Genomic DNA, 20,805 nt, shown 5'->3' on the forward strand with positions numbered 1-20,805 from the left:
TTTCCTCTAATCCTATAAACATCCTGTTGATACATACATATGCATCCTGCTGATGCATATCAAAGCATTTATCTTTTATTCCCCAAATAAAAACAAAAAACTCTGCTGGCTCAAAGACTTAATTACATTCCTGTTTTGAAAACCACTGGATGCTCTGATAGTAAATGTCACAATCATAGCTGCCTTTGAATTCTCTCTTAACCCTCCCTCATATTCCACAAAGAAGTGAGTAAACTTGAATAGCAGCTTTATGAGGAATAAGCAAAAAGCAAAGATCATACAATGGACACTTATATTTGTTTCAGATCTATTAGGTAGCCTGTGGCCAGTATACACTTGTAACTGTAATTTGTATTACTTGAGCACAAACTTCCTGGGCAGGTAAGTATGAGTAGTTTGGAAATGACCATTCTAAACCAGTAACTAAGTTATGGATCAGGCAGCAGTGACTGCATAATGGTGATATGCGTGAAGATGAAAGAACTGTGTTCTAGACCAGTATCCTTTGTTGAGTTATCACACAATCTTGGGAAACTCGCTACAATTCTCCAAGCTACTTTCTCAAGAGTAGAAGAGAAAGAAACAGCTGTCCTGCACATACAATACACCTACTGTAATGTTCAAATGGTAAAGGGAAAATGCTTTGTAAAACTGTAAATTAGCTTTGCCAAAAATCTTAGCAAGAAATCAATCAGATTATACTCAGGGACTGTGAATCCATTTCTACTTTCTTCACTCATAAACACATGATTTAACCAAAAGACAAATAAAGCAGAATTAGAAAAGTTAAATGATTTATAAAATATCAAAATGAGCTGTGTCTGATATAGCTCAATCTGTCAAGAAAATTAGTGATTACTCCAAAGGTTTAAGGATAGTGAACAACTTCAAACAACTTTCCCAAACAATGAATATTAGGGTAAAAGCCATTTTAAAAAACTCAAGACATCCATGAAATAAGTTGTATAAATGAGGTAAAAATCACAGAGTTGATATAGATTTATAAAATGGATAAAATGAATAGACATTAAATTGTTTTAATGAATCCACTTCCTTTATTGCAGTAACCTCTGTACAAAGCAGCAACTGCAATACTCAACGTTAAAACATTAGAAAAGCATTTGTGTGACAGTTATAGTACAGTATTATCAAAATATTACATTTTCAAACTAGTAAACATCCACCAGAGCTCAAATCTTTAAATTATTTTTCCATAGTCTTTAAAAATATGTAATGTCAGAAAGCATAAAAAAAGAATGTAAAAGGAAACCTAAAATACAAATGAAATAATGTGACAAATAAATATGTGATTTAATTAACTGTTAATAATCAGCTTAACACCACCATTCTTTAAACCCACTGAATTTTTACCTAGAGAAATAATGAACGGTCATATGCCATTGCATAACTGTTTATTTCCAAGTTATCACCAATGATTAGAACTTAAAATTTTTGGCATTAAAACAATCAAATTCAGCATAAATGAAATAGAGTAGAATAGCTTCAACATTAGCTAACATTTCTAGGAATTAATTGTTACAATTTATCAGAGCACAAAAACAACCTTGAAAAATTTGACCTGGTATCTAGTGTTAAGTAAAAGTAATGCATTTCTTTTTAAGTGAAAAGCTTCTTACATTATTTCACAGACAATATTACCCTCCCCCATTATGTATATTTAGATATATTTTATGTACTTTATACACATATGTATGATGCATGACATTTGGTTCCTGCAGTACAGATCACAACGAGGTTTTCCTGAATGGGAAAAACTTAAAAAAAGAAAAAGTAAGTGTACCTGTGCACATTTCAAGATAGCAGCACTCAGTTATGCCCTATTATCCATTTAAAAAGTTGAGACATGACATTGTTTACTGAATCTGACATTTTTACTGTCTTTCCTCTTAAACACTACAAAACCTCCAAAAAATGGTACAATGGTGTGAGTTATAACATAGGAAAAAGCTTTTAGGAAAACAATTACCTCATTCTCTTAGCATTCTGAATTTAAAATTACTATCAGATCTCTGTTATGATATTAACTTAGTTCATACTCATGCAGCAAAGATATTGCACTACTGAACAACAGTAGTAATTTTATAGATTTTTATCAAGATTCATGAACACCTACATAAATTCTTCACCAGTGAAACTTATACCAGTGAATACACTGAAGAGTACTTTAGATGAAACATTCTCCATTTCCTAATCGAATGATAAGTGTGTGAAGTTACATGCCCTTCCAGTGATCACATTTGTTCTCCATGAAACCTGTCTTTCAATCTGTGAACTCATAAACAAAAAATTTAATATGATAAATCTTAACACTTTAAAATACAAAAAACCATTGTGTCATTATAAATACACATATGCATATGTGTATGCATAAACATATATACACACACACATACAGATATGTAGACATACAATCCCTTGAAATGTTTCTAGGAAATCCTTCCTTGAATAAAAAAAAAAAAAATTCACATTAATAATTGCATATAAAGCTTTTAGTAACAGTACATACGCACTGTCCAAATCGTACTAGTAGACTATGATGTCAAAACAGACTTTTCAAAAGCACAAACTGGCAGTTTTTCTTAACACAAAAGTTTTAAAGTATTAAGAATGGATTAAATTTAAATGTCCAGAATAATCTGTTCAAACCTGAGTATATTAATTAAGACTATTTACTTGACAGTTGAATGAATTAAGCCTAAAAACATTTCACTAAGAAACCAGTGGTCCATTTAACCATTTGATGAAACATTAAATATTTTAATGATTTAAAAAAGGATGATATAATGATATTCCATATATTTATTGAAATATTCTATTAAATGACAATGCTTTGTCTAATTTTAACCAGGAAAATCTTTTAGCATTTTGTAAGTCCCTCAGATTTGAGGAAAACTCTAAATTAGGACAGATCTTTCTTCTAATAAATATAAATGATCTTAAAGATTTTCTTTAAAGAATGACAATATGTGATGTTTCAGGATGGTATATAGAAGTACTGGATAAATCTTCAACCTCCCCTAAGGATTCAAATAATAATAATCAAAAAAGATATAAATAACAGCCAATTAGAGGTTTTTTAAAAAAGGTTTATTGGGCTTTTTTCCCCCCTAGATCTACATTTATACATCCTAATGCAAACCTAACCTTGGGGTCACTTTTCGGTTCTCAGTTTTACCTTTGCATTTTCATTAACTAGCCCTAATTCTCGCCTTTAATAGCTAACAAACACATTTACAAAAGTAATAGAAAACATACAGTACTCAACACTAATTGGTCAATGGAAAAAGAAAAGCGGTGTCCATTTTAAGGTGGGAAAGATTAGAAATAAAAATAGCGGAAGGCAAAGTTTGACATTCTACAAATTTATAAAAGAGGATATATGGATGAAATTTGGTTAATTTCAGAAGGCACCTCAAGGCTAAAGGCTTTTTGTACTCCTTTCATCAATCAAAAAAATAACACACTTTTATTGCTATTCAAGTAGCAAAGGAAAAACTTTACTCTCACAAGCTTCAGTCCAACAAGGAATCATCATTCACTAAGACTGAAATACGGAATTGACTAAAACTGAAGTCTCCACACATATATCAATGGAGCAACTTCCCTGTGTGCTTTCAAATTAATGAAATAGTGAAAAAAGGTCACAGTTGGCCATTGTGATGTTGAAGATTTCAGTGATAGTTACTTCACTAGGCACTGAAGTACCGTCTGGAGGGCTGTCCACTGTGCAGATAAAACACTTAAGAATAGAAGGTAAGGACACTCTGATGATTCCCACGGACTAGGAGAATTGGTGGCAGGTCCTTGGATAGAGCTTCTAACCATGCCATGTAGAGAGCACTAGACACAGCACCTTTTCTTGCAACTGGGAGACTCCTGGTATTAAAAAACAACAGGAAATTAAACAATGTATTTAAGCTAAGAATAAAATAATAAAAACGATAAGTCACAGTAATAGTAACTAAAAATTACTATAATTACAGTATATACTGTAACAACTATACTATACCATATATTCCTATTTTTTTTCAAGTTTGAACAAAGTATTTCTTACAGTATATCTTAAGAACAGCAAATTTTTGTTGTTCAGTCACTCAGTCGTGTCTGACTCTTTGTGACCCCATGTACTGCTTCCTTGTCCTTCACCAACTCCCGGAGCTTGCTCAAACTTGTATCCATTGAATCAGGGATGCCATCCAACCATCTCATCCTGTCATCCCCTTCTCCTCCCACCCTCAATCTTTCCCAGTACCAAGGTCTTTTCTAATGAGTCAGTTCTTTGCATCAGGTGGCCAAAGTATCAGAAATTCAGCTTCAACATCAGGCCTTCCAATGAATATTCCAGATTGATTTCCTTTAGGATGGACTGATTTGATCTTCTTGCAGTCCAAAGGACTCTCAAGAGTCTTCTCCAACACCACAGTTCAAAAGCATCAATTCTTCAGTGCTCAGCCTTCTTTATGGTCCAAACTCACATCCATACAAGACTACTGGAAAAACCATAGCTTTGACTATATGGACCTTTGCCGGCAAAGTAATGTCTGCTTTTTAATATGCTGTGTAGGTTAGTCATAGCTTTTCTTCCAAAGAGCAAGCATCTTTTAATTTCATGGCTGCAGCCACCGTCTGCAGTGATTTTGGAGCCCAAGAAAATGATATCTGTCATGGTTACCATTGTTTCCCCATCTATTTCTCATGCAGTGATGGGATTGGATGCCATGATCTTAGTTTCTTGAATGTTGAATTTTAAGCCAACTTTTTCACTCTCCTTTTCCACTTTCATCAAGAGGCTCTTTAGTTCCTCTTCACTTTCTGCCATAAGGGTGGTGTCATCTGCATATCTGATGTTATTGATATTTCTCCCAGCAATCTTGACTCCAGCTTGTGCTTCGTCCAGCCTGGCATTTCACATGATGTACTCTGCATACAAGTTAAAAAAGCAGGGTAACAATATACAGCCTTGATGCACTCCTTTCCCAATTTGGAACCAGTCCGTTGTTCCATGTCTGGTTCTAACTGTTGATACTCAACCTGCATACAGGTTTCTCAGGAGGTAGATAAGGTGGTCTGGTATTCCCATCTCTTCAAGAATTTTCCAGTTTGTTGTGATCCACACAGTCAAATGCTTTAGCACAGTCCATGAAGCAGATGTTTCTCTGGAATTTTCTTGCTTTTTTTTATCATCCAGTAGATGCAGGCAATTTGATCTCTGGTTCCTCTGCCTTTTCTAAATCCAACTTGAACACCTGGAAGTTCTTGGTTCACATACTGTTGAAGCCTAGCTTGGAGAATTTTGAGCATTACTTTGCTAGCATGTGAAATGAGTGCAATTGTGTGGTACTTTGAACATTGTTTGGCACTGCCTTTCTCTGGGATTGGCATGAAAACTGACCTCTTCCAGTCCTGTGGCCACTGCTGAGTTAGTATCTAAAATTAAACCTCAAATCTCCCCTTAAAATTGTTTTAGGAGAAAGGGATATTTCTATCTGAACTTTGGTAGTGGTAACTACATACAGATGAATGAAATTCAAACATAATTAATTCTACATATTAATGTTCAATTTCTTGTACCTATCTCTGAGCTTTCATTTTCATTTGTAGGTAGTGGAAGTATGTCCAGTTGCTCCATGGAGTGTTTTTCTCTAGATTTCTATGTTTTAGTGACTTTCATTACAGATACTTGATTGCCATCAACAAAATTTGAAATTTCCTGGTGTAGTCAAATTTCCTGGCTTTTAGTCAAAAATGGCAATCTTTTGGTATTACTTAGTTTCATAATTTGACATGTTTCCAGAGATCTGAGCCTTTTTTACCTATATAAGGACCAGGCTCCAGGACTTAGAAAATTTGGGTTCAAGAAAGATCTAGGTAACCTGGTTTAGTGAAAGAAAAGCCAGAGTGAGCATAAGTATCTATATTCAATGTAAAGACATTGTGTCTATATGACATTTTGTATGTGGGAACTTGGGAGTGGAAATTCAGATAGGAACCATGTTCTAAATTTAATTCTCAACCTAACTTGATGTAATTATTTCTATGAAGAAACTGTCTAGGAACCAAATTTTAACTTGCAGCCCTGTTACCCGACAAATGTTGATGGTTACGCTGTGGTATTTCCAAAGTTAAGGAATTTTTTAAAAGTGGGAAAAAGCATAAAGAAAAAAATCCCAGAATATGCTATTATGATAAGGAATTATTTAGATTTATACAAGCTTAAGGTTAATATTTTTATCTTTCCCATCTTAAATGATTTCTTCATATGCTTAAAGCAAAGTATATTAGAAAAGTTTGTTTTTCTCTCATAACCACTAAGTTATTATGGTTATAAATATATTTTTGGTAGAAGAAATGAATCCTAATTGAATTATCATAAAATGAATACCCAAGAAAATCTTAGTATAGGTATTACTTACATGACAATGATATTAGCTGTGTTTGAATGTTCCTTTAATAATTCATTTAACCTGATCTGCCGGTATGTCTGAAATGAAACATAACAGTCATTCTTAGTCCTTTCGAAAACTGGAATTTTCCCTGGCACATAAAACTATAGATAAAAAGAAACCAAAATCAATTTTGGTATAATGAAAATATCCGTTCCCAAACTTAAAAAAAAAAGCAGTGCTTTGCACTATCCAAATATAAGTACAACTTAAAGTACATTTAGTTTACACAACTAGTTCTTCTCATAACCAACTGTAGTTCTTTATTTTCTAAAAAAACCACAAAGAAGATTAATGAAAAGGAAGCAGGAGAGAAAGAATACCTTGGTCTTATAAAGTTCAAGCTCATTATCTGTTATTCGCCATGGTTCATCTTCTTTCATTTTATCTGCAATATCTTGTTCTTTATCATCTTCATGAAGTCTGTATGGCTCAATCATTTCATCAAAAGCTACAATACTTAAATAAAAAAAAGAATACAGACAGTTAACCTATGTTGAATTACTTAACAGTAAGATCTTAAACATTAAATTATAAGTTGAAAAGTTAATGTAATTATAACTTCAGAAGTTAGTGTTTTCTAGCTGTTGTGCTCCCTTCCATACCCTAACTCTGGTGATTTATTTTGAAAATAGCAATCACAGTTTCTCTAACTGATCAGAAATTTAGATCCATAGTCATAATAAGAGAAGTGAAATTTTAACTGCTAATGCAGATTTCCTTGTATCAGTATCTGTTCCTATGCCCACTTCCCTCAACCTAAATAAATTTCATCACATTAGCCAAAATGATACCCATGAAAGATAAGTCAAATTGTGTTACTCCTTTATTCAAAACACTCAATCACTTTCCCAGTTCCATTATCACTGAATAGAAGCAGTGTAAGAAAAGGTACTAGAACATTTTGAAGAGAGAAAAAGGCAGATATTAAACATTTAAGAAGATGCAGAATTAAAGCTCTAGATCCAAAGATACTTAATAGGACAAAAGATGGTAAGAGAACATGAATAGCATTCTAACCCCCTATGAATGTGAAAATCGTATTTTTTAATATCAGTCTCATACAAAGCTCCTAGTATATATAATTCTATAAGAGAAAAAACAGTCTCCATGACTACAACCTTACAAGGTATGTCTTACTGTTTTCTACTTAAAATGAATTCTTTTTTCCGACTTCATCATATACTCAACATAAAACTGAGAGTAACTGAAATTATGTACAGTAATATAAATACATATAATTATAACAACTTCCATATACCATTTTCAGTAGAATATTCCATGAAATCTACTTTTGCTTAACTCTTGTAAATTCTGAATGCAGTATTTATAAGCAGATTCTTAAGATTTTTCTTTCTCATTTTGGTAATAAAATAGTGGAAAGTAACACACATGTGGAATAGGGATTGAGTGGTCATAATGAAAAACAATGGAAATTTAAAGAACCACTTAGAATTTCTGTGGCACTAACGATTTTCAGAAATTACTTGTAAATCAGTAATTGAATTTTTCTCTAATTATCGAAAACCCTTTGGACTTACTTCAATATCTGCAATGTCAGTCAGTTATCTGCTAGCTTAAGAAAAAGTTGACTTCACATGTAACTAAAATCAGGCAAAACCCCCAGGTAATTAAGTTAAAGAATCTATAACAGTGTCTGAGTAGGTCATCCATAAAAGAATCAGAAATTTATATAAGATAATTTATCTAATAACTTACTTTTCTTTCTTTGGTTTAGTGTTAATATCTCCTAAGACCATGATATCAGAGAAATCTATCCGGAACTTGCTAAGCAAAGTAGCCATCCTAGAAAAAAAGTGAACAGCACTGATATACATGAAGGCTGTATATAGAAATATTTTTATTCTAGTTAGGGCTGACTCCATATGATTTATAGGAAAGAATGATTTACAGGAAAAGTATGTCAGGTGCTGAGCAAAATCCATCAAATTAATTTATACTACTCATTCACAAAGTAGATGTCTAAATTCTCTAGAAACTTGTATTGTATTCTCTTACATTTTCTGAATTTTTCCTTAGTATCCAATGGACAGAGGAAGACAATAATTAAATCTGAATGGCACCTGGTTTTTTTAATTTTAATTTGTATTAGTAAGTACGTGGATTTCAATAAAAACTGGTAAACAGTTATTTGTAACAACTAGAAAGAAACAGGGAAGGCTTATGAGGAAGGTGACAATAAGTACTAGGTTTTAAAGAGTGGAGTTATTTTAACACAGAAGGGAGGCTAGTGAAGAACTATTTGTAGTAGAGAGATGAGAGCAGGCAAAGAAGTAAAAGTCTGAAATCATATGTATGTTTGGGGTGGTGCAGAAATGTAAACTGAAGTAGAAGGCATATTTGGGGGAACAGGAGATAAAGACAGAAAGGAAACAAGACAGACTATAAAGGGCCCTGACTGCCACACAAGCTTTCTATGGTATGTAACAGAGAAGAAGGTAAAATTCCTTGGGGCAGAGGCATCACATGATCAAAGCTTTTCTTTCCAAACGTGAAATTGGGAGTAATATGTACAATATATTACGAAATAGTCAGAAATGAGACAGAGGGTACTTAGAGACGCACTGAAACCAGAACTAGAATTGTGTGACAGGACAGACAGAAATGAGAATGGACAATGCCATCATGCATTTCTGTTGTCTAGAAGTCTGAAAAGTATAATACATATATGGATATGTAACTTTTGTGCACTTTTTACCCTGCTAATTGTTTTTTCATAAAAGGCTGAGTAATGCTTCTATGCTACAAGTAAAGATGTTCTAAAATGTCAACATATTAAAAATATTACATGTGAGTAAAACCAAGAATCTAAACTTGAACATTGAGACTAAATTAAAGAGAATGAAGTTTTATTTTAGACTCTTCAGCTTCACTACAGAACAGAGCAACATTACTGACATTTTCTGTACTATCTAATTGTTACCCTACCAAACCGATATTGAAATAATGAAGTACTATTAGATAAAAGCTCATCAGTTTAAAACAGACTTACGCTCTTCGGTCATGGTCTATTCTATTTATTTTTCCACCAATGAATACTCTGATCTTACAATCTTTCCACTTTTTCTTGGTAGTCAGAAGATAAGGTATCAATAAAGTCAAACCTAAGTCATAAAAATATAACATCATTTACATTTAACATTGATTTCTCAATTAAAAACTTTTAATTCAAGTTAGCTGCTAAAAACTCCTTTACCACACCTCAATATACAACAAACATTTTCGTTCTGTCCTGCCTGTAATGATTCAGTCAAAAATCCACTTGGCAGACCTGAATAAGGAGGGAGGTCCAGTGAAGACAAGGCCCATGTCATGAAAGCAAAAAATGAGGTACTGGCCTTGTAGGGTAGGGAGATTTGTTATATCAGGACTGAGAAAAAGAATGTTCACTGAAGCTAATGGGAGTCATGTTTCAAAACATGAAAAGGGAGAAGCTGGAGCAAACCCTAAAGTGTTGGCAATGAAAGTGGTATCAATCTACACATATACATACAAATAAGTGCTGTGTGTTTCCTACATCTGTCCACTGAGAGGGCATGGGAGCAGTGACACCCTAGTAGAAATGGGCATATCTAATGCTCTGACCTATGTTTCTAAATACTGTTCTTCACTGAAAGGAATCAAGGCTCTTTGGATAAAGTGTCATTCAAGTGCTGTTGCAGGTGAAGTACAAAATTGAGCCTGGAACATCATATTTTATCATAAAATAAAGAATGATCAGGACATAACAAATGGACACAGAAGTTAGCCTAAAGAGGATACTGCTGGTCAAATCTGGAACATCAAAATAAATTTTAAAAATGAAAAATGCTAACCCATTAAATAAAATTGGAGACTGTTAAGTCCACACACATAGAAGTGAAGAGAAAGCTCTTCTTTACAGTTAAACACCAGATAAAACTAATAAGGAAGAAATGATGGGATTGGAAAAATCATCATTTGGAAACCACACACACACCACAACAATAACAGCAAAAATAAATTCGGGCAGAAATATCAATGGATGCTCAAGATGGTGGCAAAAATCACAGCAACAACAGAATATTTACATGGTCTCAAAGAAATTGCCCATGCCCCAAATACCTGTAATTATAAAAGGTGGCAATAATAGCTTTTCAGTATATAAACATAGTGAAAGCCACCTTACTCAAAGGTCAAAGCTACTTTCACCAGTGATGAGACAAATCAACATCATGAGCCACCTGATGAGATGCAGACAGAAGGCACAGCATCACTCTTGTGATATTTCTACCCAAAATACATAACTTGAAACTAATTATTATGAATCATTAAACAGCACTTCAAATCGAGTGACATTCTACAAAATGGTCTAATTTTTTTTAAAGTTTTTAAAGTCATGAAGCTCAAGGAAGGGCTGAGCAACTTTCAAACCAAAGGATACTGAAAAGAGATGACAACTAAGTGTGACGCCTGATTCTGGAACTAATCCTAGCGCTTTGGGGGATGTTGGCCTAATGGGAATGGGTCAGTGAGTAAAGAGTACATGCTATTTACTAATACCACCCCCACAACTTCAAAAAATTTAAACTTGTTAAAAAAAAAAAAGTAGGTTATCAACCTTACCTCCATCATCAAAAAGCCACCAGACGTCAATAGTATTCTTTCCCTGTTTTTTCTGAAATTGTGTACTAGCTTCAAGAAGCTTTTGGTCAGCTACGTTTAAAGGCACAGCAGGGCCTTTGGACTCTGAAGGATTAAGCAGAAAAATAAGATATAAGAGAGGTAAATGTTAAAGTATATCTTGCTAAATTCCCATAGTTTCCTAACTTTTGTATATTCAGATATTTATAATGTAGACAATTGTATACATGGCATTTTTCACAACACAATTGCTTGTAATTTAAACATACTTTAAAATGGTTATAGATAAATATATCTATACTCATCCAAACTACCTTGCCTAATTTCTAATATTTTGAAGCATTCTTAATGAAAGAGAATCACAAAACCAGTAAATAAAATTATAACTGCTAGATTTTGACTTTTGAAAAGCTGTTTTAGGCTGACTGGGCAAAGTAAATTTATGCCTGTTCCATGAACATATTTCTTTTGTAATTTGGTTTCTCAATAATTTAAAGCTCAAAAATATTTAAATGTTTATATCTGTAATATAAAAGACAGAAGGAAGTGGGAGATATATCAATACAATCATGCAGTTATCACAGTAAAACCTCTCACTGTTTCACTGAAGAAGGAAAGACTCCCTCATCTTTACCTAACTCTTGTCCCCTCAATATGTGAGGCCCAATTCTAAAGCCATATAAGCACAACATCTTTCTGTGAACCACAAAGAGAATATGGGAACTCCCAGGAAGAGCACCCATTTGCTGCAGGTCTAAAGAACAATTTGTCAATGGAATTCTCATTTATATCACTAGGAATTAAAAAGGAAGAAAAAAAATCAGCACTGACTGTGAGCAAGCAAATGACTATAATGAAATCCCTATGCCAGATTTTAAAAGCATAAATCCACAGAAAGAAATCTGGTCACTTCTGAAGAATGGCTTATCATTCACGTTTCATGCTGCCATGAGGTATGCAAACATGACGGAGGACTCTGCATGATGAAATAGCATGGCTACCAAACCACACTGCTCCGTAACTCTCACCTCTATCTCCTTCTCACAAAATTCATGTACGTTGACATGACTGTATCTCCCAAACGCAGCAGGACTGTGAGAAATATCGTAATTTTTGAAATGAGAAATATATTAGTATCAAAATTAAGGACTTGGCTGGGTACAACTGATGGTAAAGACTGCAAGTGACACTGTAAATAAACCTATTTCAGTGTCTCTACTTATCATCTAAACCATGCAGTTTAAATTATAAAATTAAAATACTGACTTTCAGGATTTGAATATTCCTGAAATGCTACTGTGATTTAAAAGAATTTGTTTTTGATATCACCTTTTGCTGGGACGATTTAATGCTTTATTTGGACCAGTCATTATTTTTCTAATCTGCATTTAATAAATAACTGTAACATCACCTCACCATGAAAATAAAAACCAAGGTAAAGAAAGAAAATAATAAAATTGGAGTTAAAGAATTAACAGTGTGAGAAAAGAGATTAAAATAAAATGATGAAAAATGCCTGCCTTTTTTCAACAGTGGTTGAGTTGGAGTCTTGCCATCCTCTTCCTCATCTAGATTATGTTTAAGAAACACAAAATATAAGTTAATTGCCTTTTCATTAATAAAATAATGAAAATGTAACTAGAACACATTTATAAGCAAACACAGTATGAAGAAACAGTGTGAAAAATAATTAAGACTGAGGATATTTTCTAGACTGAGTGCTCAGGATTGAAAAAGCAAACATGTTAGATTCCTCCAACAGGGCTACTGAGTAACACCCACCCTGAAATTTTATTCCTGTAAAACTGGCAAAAACTTTAAACTGGCAAACTTGAAATCCGTTGCTATGGCTTATAGAATAGAAACATGATATAAAAAAATTGATGTTGCAGTCAAATATGCCACGGCATCATTTGCAAATGGCTGCCAAGTAATTTTAGGAGCAGATACTTGGTTTCTGTAAAAATTAATTACCACTTGAAATATTAAGGAATTTGATCAAAGACAAGAGTCTTATGGTTTATATAAAATGCCAGGTTTTACAGGAGTGATTTTTCAAATACATAAATTTGTATATACATATATATGTGTGTGTGTGAGTATATGCATATATGTAGCATATACAGTCCATTTATATTTATATATCTATAAATATTTCCCAGGATTAATACTTTTCTTAACCTATATTTTTTTTCTTAATATAAGCTGTACTATTTGTTTAAGGCACATAAAACTCCCAACTTGGACAGGAAAGAGTACACTACAGTGACGGGCTCTTGAGTCAGACTCCCAGCATTTCAAGAGTACCTCTAAACCTTTTTCTAGTGGTGTCACCTTGAGCTAATTACTTAATGCCTCACTTTCCTCATTTGTTAAAAGGTTGAACAATACCTACCTCTTAAGGTTTTTATAGTGCAAGCATTAATGCACTGAGCTCAGTGCCTATCATAAAACATGTATTTAAAGGGTACTCTTTTTGTTCCTCTGCATACTGCAGGCCTCAGTAAGATAGACATACGAGATATAAAAACAGTAACAGAATGTTTATAATTCTGCAGGCTTTTTCTATAAACTTTTCTACATTTCTCTGTAATTCTGAAAATAATCAGCTAAACAGAAAGCTAACAAAATGCATGCTATTTTTGAATGCTACTTTTTATGCATATTATGGAATAAGAAACATTTCAATTATTACATCTAATTTTATAGTATTAAATAAACTGTTCTTATAAAGCAGACGTTTGATATTATCTATCTTTAATAGTAATAAAAAACATAACTGGACATTCTGTATTCATTTCAAAGAGCTCAGAAATGTGAAGAAAATATGACACTTAAAAGTGATTTAAACTAATTTTAAGGGCATTTACATTTTTAAAAGAAAAAGATGAGCAGAAATGTACTGACCTAGTTCCCTACTCTATAAAAATAATGCCTTCATAAGATTGTGACACACATAAGCTAATGTAAGGATAGCATCTACTACAGTGTGAGAGGAACAGTAGATGACTGATAAACATTACTTCTCCTGTCATAGCTTTACCTATTAATTCCTAACATTCCTGTAAAGAAAAGATCTGTTTTGAGGCAAGAGAAAAGGGGAACAACAACAAAAAAAGTAAGAGTAAATGAAAGAATGTATACCATAAACTAAAAATAAATGCAGGGATGTTTAAGTGTTAGCAGAATCAGTTTATAGAATTTTGAGGTGAAATAGGAAAAAAAAAAAAAGGCCGGCAAAGAACTGATATGGAAAATGGGTCGCAACTGAACTTTCAACTATCACTACTCTAAGCAAACAAATAAGGAGGAAAGAAAAAGCAGCATTAATGCTTCTAAATGATCTAGAAAAGATTTCAGAGTTAGGTTATCAAATTTCCATGGTAATCAATTTCAGAAAAAGAATGGTAATTATTTTATATGAATCAAAAGTATGACATGGTTTGATGATTTACAGTGCAGATTCTTCTCGTCGCATGTCAGCTGGGAGTAGGACAGACGGAGATACTAGACTGAACAGAGGTAGGAGAGTGAGGGTGGGAGAGTAAGATTTGGAAGTCATTCCTTTTTCCTTCTCATAGACATGACAGGGATTTATGGATGAAATTATTCTGAAGTCTCAGGAGAATTGGAAGGTTTTTTGGTGGCTTAAATCCTGGCTTAGCCACCAGGGGTATTTATGTCTATAGTTATGACTCAAAGAGTTCAGCAACTAAACATAAATAGCTCGTTTCTTGGGAGCAGATTAAACTGATTTTTTATTACACTGTTTTACCTAAACAATACTAGGTACAGTAGATATATAAATATTCTGGGTATTTCAGTACATAAAACCTCTGGTATTAAAATATCTTGATTAACCAAAAAAATCAGATAAACTAATCTTATAAACCTCATTCCTTTCAGTGTTATGCTATATACACATTACTCCAAAACTACCAAGTTTCTTTGCAAACTCAGCTTTAACCTATGTTTCAAATTAAAATTAAGTATAAACAAAAACATACAAGAGCATATTAGTATTTAATTAACTAGCATGGTTTCTATTCTATGAGCTATTCAATACCTTAAAAATAATTAATTATTTGGAGCCATTTTTGAAAGGCATAACTTTCACCTGAGCAAGCAGAAATGAACAGTACATATTTGAAAACTGGTTACTTTGTGAGACATGGCATATAATAAAAACCATTTCTTCTAAAACCATTAATAAAATTTCTTGTTTAATAAAAATTACCTTTATGTGTAATGGATTTCTCACTGGATGGTTTAGAAGTATCTAAATCTGATTTTTTACTATACTCCACACTTAGTACCACATCCTTTACACCAGGAGATTTCTCTTGTGATGACAGTAATTCTTCTGTAGACATAAAAGTATTCAAAATATTTTCTAAATCTTTCAATCAAAGAGGGCATCATGGTATAACATCAATTTAATGACAATTTTAAGCACAGTTTATTATGAGATAAAGGTGAGTTCATAATAAATTATTTCTTATATAAAGGAATGTGATAATCCATTTTGAAATGACCATTCAACTAAATTATATTCGGCCACAACTGTCAGACATTTTAATTAGGTGATGAGGGAGAAATCAGTAATGACTGAGTTTTACAGAACATAATATGGTAGACAAAAGAATGATGCATAAAATGTGAATCAACTCTAATTTCAAAGTCATTTACACATGTAAAAAAATGTAGAATGTGACAAGTGTTGATATACATATAAGATGATAGACATCAGTGAAAAATTATACCCATGACTGTTGAACTAAAACTAAGGGATAGAGTTTTTTCCTTAGCTCATGGTAAATGTGTTACCTCTTTATTTTTAAAGTACTTTCTTCATTTTCTGCTTTTTAGGAAAGGGTTAGCAAACATTTAGCTTCCACGATAAGAGTACTTATCATAAAGACAAACAGGGTATGAAATTGATCCTCTATCCATAGTCCTCGTCACTGATATGCATGCATTAAGAGCAATAAACATAGGAAGTACATAAGCCTAGGTGCCAGCACTGTGCGAAGACGGTGTCAGTCAGCATCTCCTATTTAATCTTCACAATAATCCTCTGAATAAAGATGAGAAAACTGAGGCTCAGAAGGCAGCACATTTGGCCTGGCTACAAAACTACTAAGAGAAAAGGCTGGAAATTATTAAAGCATATCCGACTCCACAGCCTGTGCTCTTAAGCCACATGCTAAAGCAAATTCCTGTTTCCAGATCTTAATGATGAATAACAAGGGTTTCAAAACAATCCTCATAATGATTATTAACACTTGAATATATAATTTATTAGCCAAACTGATATTTTTGAGAGTGAAAGGGAACACTAGTAATAATTATGCAGAGTTAACAGGTATCCTAAACCAAAATTACTGTGAGAGCAAGAGGGAATGAAAATAGTATTTTGCAAGGCCTACTCCAGAGTAAGAAAATGCATTTTCAGCAGGCCATACTTTTGTGTTACATGGATAAAGACCTCAAAGCATTCCTTTCAGAACTGCACAATACCCTTAAAATGGTGGGGGGAGTGGGAGGATTAAAACAGTTTAAATACATAAACAGATGACAAAAGTTCATTACATGGCTCTCAGCTATTAAGGCTTAGCTAATTTTGATGAGCTCGTCAACTAATTGATAAGGGTAAATACTAGGTATGCAAATTTTCTTAAGCTTACAGTATTTTTTAAACTACCTAGGAAAGCATTAGAGGGTATGGAATTTTCCATAGTTTTTATAAAGTTGGTAAAAATGCTAAGTATACTTTAACAGGTTTTAAGTTTAATGAAAAAAATTTTTAATGCTTGAAAAATTATACAGCTTGAGAGGAGATTAGGGTGTCAGGGGTTAAAGACTAGGAAAAGAATATGATAGAAGGTATAAAGCAGCTGTACAAGAGAGATCTTTCTGGTGATGGAACAGCTCTGTATCTTACATGAAACAAACGTGAAAAGTGAGTGAAACCAGAACTACACATGTGCTCGTGTGCACACACATGTATGTAAAAGTGGTGAAATCTGAGTAAGGCATGCAAATTGTCCCAACGTCAATATCCCGGTTTTGATGTTGAACTGAAGATAAAATGGAATATATAAGATGTTACCATTAGAGGAAAGTGGATGAAGTGTACACACATTTTTTGTGAATCTATAATTATTTCAAAATGAGAAAGTTTAAAAAATATTTATAGGGTCTTCTCTGAAGAAAGAGTCTTTCGTTAATAATATGCCTCTATGTACAAAGTACACTTTTCATAAACATGAAAATGTCTAAAATGTTTTCCTCTGATTATTTTATTCATCATGTATTTCTATAAATCTGGCCAAACTACAATCATAGCTAACATTTGTTTCTCTTAAACTTACAATTTGAATTGTATTATATATTAATAATTACTAGCTTTTATCCAGATTGGTACAGTGAGAAAATACAAACTCTGATGGTGCCAAACAGATCTTTAAATGACATATAAGTATATGACATAGATTAGATGGTAAATATTAAAAGTATTGAAGGACGTTTTTCTAACAAAGTAATTTATATTCTTAAGATACACTTAAGAATATTAAGGTATACATATATCTTATCTCAAATAAGATTTACCTTGTCCTTGAAGATGAGATATATCCAGACCTTCTTGTAGGCGGATAACTACTACTCCATACTGTATATCAAAAGCATCACTGTAACATGAAAAAAATATCAATTTTTTAAATCACAAAAAAATTCAGTCTCCTTCTCTATAAAATGAAGGCAATAGTTGACAATCTCTAAAATTACTTTCAGGTTTAAATATCTGATTTTTCAAATATGCTTTGAAAATTATGGTGATATCATACGTTACTTTCAAAACCTATACCATTTCCCATCCCCCTTTTCTGTAATACCTCTAAAATCTACTTAAATATAGTTCTTTATAGTACTGACATTTTACCTACAGTAGTGGTTTAAAGCAGTAACTATAGTTTTATCTATCAGGAACAAACTAAAATTATGGGGGAAAAAAAAACCTTTCAGTAATCCCATCATATATAATTTAGGCTTATACATTTAAAGCCAAGAGAAATATGTGAAGGCAAAGAAGACAGGTTCTGAGAATGAGACCAGTTTGTATAGTACGAAGGGATCCCTTATCACTTATGAAAGGAGAAGGGTATTTTTCAAGTAATTTAAAAATTTTTACAAAACTGGTTAAAAAGTTAAATCTTGGTCCTAAGATTATATATTCATTTGCAGAAATGTATTGATATGCCCTTTTAATTTTTTTAAAAACAAAAATAGGAGCATCTTATATATAGGTAAAATACATTAAAACCTTGAAGACAACTCTAAAACCAGACTTAAATTCTGAAAACTTTGTTAACATCATAAATCATGCAGACCTAAGCTGTTAAAGCCAGCTTTAACAATTGCAAAATTGTTTCCAATTGCAATTAACAGTTTCCAATTGCAAAACTTATTGTTCCCTGGAGTGAAGTGAAAGTCACTCAGTTGTGTCCGACTCCTTACGATTCTTTGCATGGAGTGGGTAGCCTTTCCCTTCTCCAGGGGATCTTCCCAACCCAGTGATCGAACCTAGGTCTCCCACATTGCGGGCGGATTTTTTACCAGCAAACTACAAGGGAAGCCTTGTAGTGGTTAGCCTAGAGTGGGTAGCTATCCATTCTCCAGGGCATCTTCCCAACCCAGGAATCAAACCGGGGTCTCCTGCATTGCAGGTAGATTCTTTACCAACTGCACTATGAGGAAAGCCCAATGGCAGCAGGCTTTTCTCTAGTTATTATCTTTAATTACACAAGTAATCAATGTTTATAATATGCATATAAAAATGATATGGTAACCTATAGCTAGACATAACAAAAAGAAAACTAATAAATGATCAAATTTTTGTTCTTATTGATAAATATGCCATTGTAAAAGGTCTCTTGTCATTGTTTTAAATCACAGGGAGACAATTTCAACCTCATTTCTCCTTGGTTGAATTTTAAACAAGGTCAAAAGAGATTCACTGGAGAAAAAATTAATAGACATTCTCAGCTCTACTGTCAAAGATCTAATTAATTATTAGAAAAGAAATAACTACAAGTATTTTTTTAAATAGTTAATAAAGTAATTGAGCCAAAATCAATGTCCTTTAAGAAAATTCAGGGAATATAGCTCTTAAGTTTACTTCAGATTAAAACAGCTAAATGTTTTTGCTATAACATATAGAAATTCCTATAATCTATATAATTTCTTTAAGCTATAGAAATTGATTGGCAGTTTCAGACCCTCCATACTGTTAATACATGCATAGTAAATAAAGTATACCTTAACTGTTCCAGGTATTTCAAATCACAGCCAAAACATAAGTGTCACAAGATAAAAGAGTAAGCAGTATCACTGCTTTCAAACAGCCATCAACTCCTATAGTTTCAGAAACCAGAGAGCAATATTTGACCTATTTTTAAACTGCTGCCTGACACACAATACTGGACTTTCAGAGCAAACATTCACTTCAGTTCCTGCAAGATCAGTGTCAGATAAGGCTCCCTTCTTTCAGTGCTCCCATTATTACAAACACAGCAAAAAACGAATGATTATTTGCAAAAATGTCCCTTTTTCTGTCTTCTAGGATAACTAACTACTCCACCTCACTGGTCTTACATCTTCAAAGGAAAAAAGCATACTCCCTGGCTCAAGGCCCCCTTGATGGATTCTTTCTTTCATACTGTCCTTCTTTCCCTGATCCACATGTATACAAAGTACAGACCACAGAATAAGAAAGGGAGAATGAAATGCTGTTTATAAACAAGTAACAAACCCAAAGAGCAGTCACAACCTCTGACAAACCCAGCAGAGCTTGAATTTTACTAAAACCACTTAACAATTCCTTGGGAAATCTTATCTATGGCATGTTTTACTAATCAATACAAGGAGATTTATAAAAATAAAGTATAAGATCTGGGTACTTCCACAAAAATGTTTCAAGGCAGCTACAAAAACAAAAATAGTACATGTGACACAGGCAAATAATTATATGGTTCTATCAATAGACACAATAGGGGCTCTGGGAAGGGAAACAGCTCCAGTTAGTTAAGGATAAACAGACAAAAATTCACAGAGAAATAGGGTGTGAATCTGGTCTTAAGAGTTATTTTGCTAGATATAAATTTTTCTTTAAAATGAAATTTTTTATGAAGAAATTATAAAGAGTGAACTGTTCTGTTTCATCAGTAGCTATGACAAGAAGAAGCTACTCTTCAATCAACTATGATGTAGGGAGAGGGAATCCTTATGCTCATGTGGACTAAACAAAGAGATTTGCTAAATAAATACCAGGAATACTATTACAGAAAGAGAAAGTACTTTTCAAGCTTAAAAACAAAATCTGACAAAAAGAAATTTTATCTTTTATTAAAAAGTTCTGTTCCAAAACATATTTATATTAAACAGATATATATGCAAAAATTAATAACATGGATACAGTAATATCAGAAAAACAAAGTAACAAAAGCATAAGAACTCATTAGACAACCTGTAAATTGATGTAAATCAAAACTAAGCTATCTTATAAACTTCATTGGCAATACCACTGAAAAGTGAACAGTTAACTCAAAGGTGCAGAAAAGCAAACATATTAAGTGCATTTAAAAAAGGAAATGCAAATAATTTCCAAGTGATTATTTTCATTCTTATCCTTTTACTAGAAAAGACTATTTAAGAACAG

The 20,805-nt window shown here is 32.9% G+C and overlaps 1 protein-coding gene across 2 annotated transcripts in view; it reads right to left on the reverse strand.

Annotated features, from left to right (window-relative positions):
- Nucleotides 1–1,068: 1,068 nt before the first annotated feature.
- Nucleotides 1,069–20,805, reverse strand: part of SLC12A2 (solute carrier family 12 member 2) — a 95,755-nt gene continuing 76,018 nt past the window's right edge. Inside the window, exons 19-27 of one of the 2 annotated variants that reach the window (XM_068979284.1) lie at nucleotides 17,700–17,779; nucleotides 15,325–15,450; nucleotides 12,608–12,655; nucleotides 11,070–11,192; nucleotides 9,478–9,589; nucleotides 8,184–8,270; nucleotides 6,788–6,923; nucleotides 6,435–6,502; nucleotides 1,069–3,897 (exon numbers count right to left, since the gene is read on the reverse strand). In XM_068979284.1, coding sequence (XP_068835385.1) covers nucleotides 3,762–3,897; nucleotides 6,435–6,502; nucleotides 6,788–6,923; nucleotides 8,184–8,270; nucleotides 9,478–9,589; nucleotides 11,070–11,192; nucleotides 12,608–12,655; nucleotides 15,325–15,450; nucleotides 17,700–17,779 — 916 coding nt within the window. In that variant the 3' untranslated portion in view covers nucleotides 1,069–3,761. The remainder of the gene's footprint in view (nucleotides 3,898–6,434; nucleotides 6,503–6,787; nucleotides 6,924–8,183; nucleotides 8,271–9,477; nucleotides 9,590–11,069; nucleotides 11,193–12,607; nucleotides 12,656–15,324; nucleotides 15,451–17,699; nucleotides 17,780–20,805) is intronic. The other variant, XM_068979286.1, reaches the window with a different exon arrangement.

The sequence above is a fragment of the Capricornis sumatraensis genome, chromosome 9, assembly GCF_032405125.1.
Source record: "Capricornis sumatraensis isolate serow.1 chromosome 9, serow.2, whole genome shotgun sequence".
NCBI classification, from domain to species: Eukaryota; Metazoa; Chordata; class Mammalia; order Artiodactyla; family Bovidae; genus Capricornis; species Capricornis sumatraensis.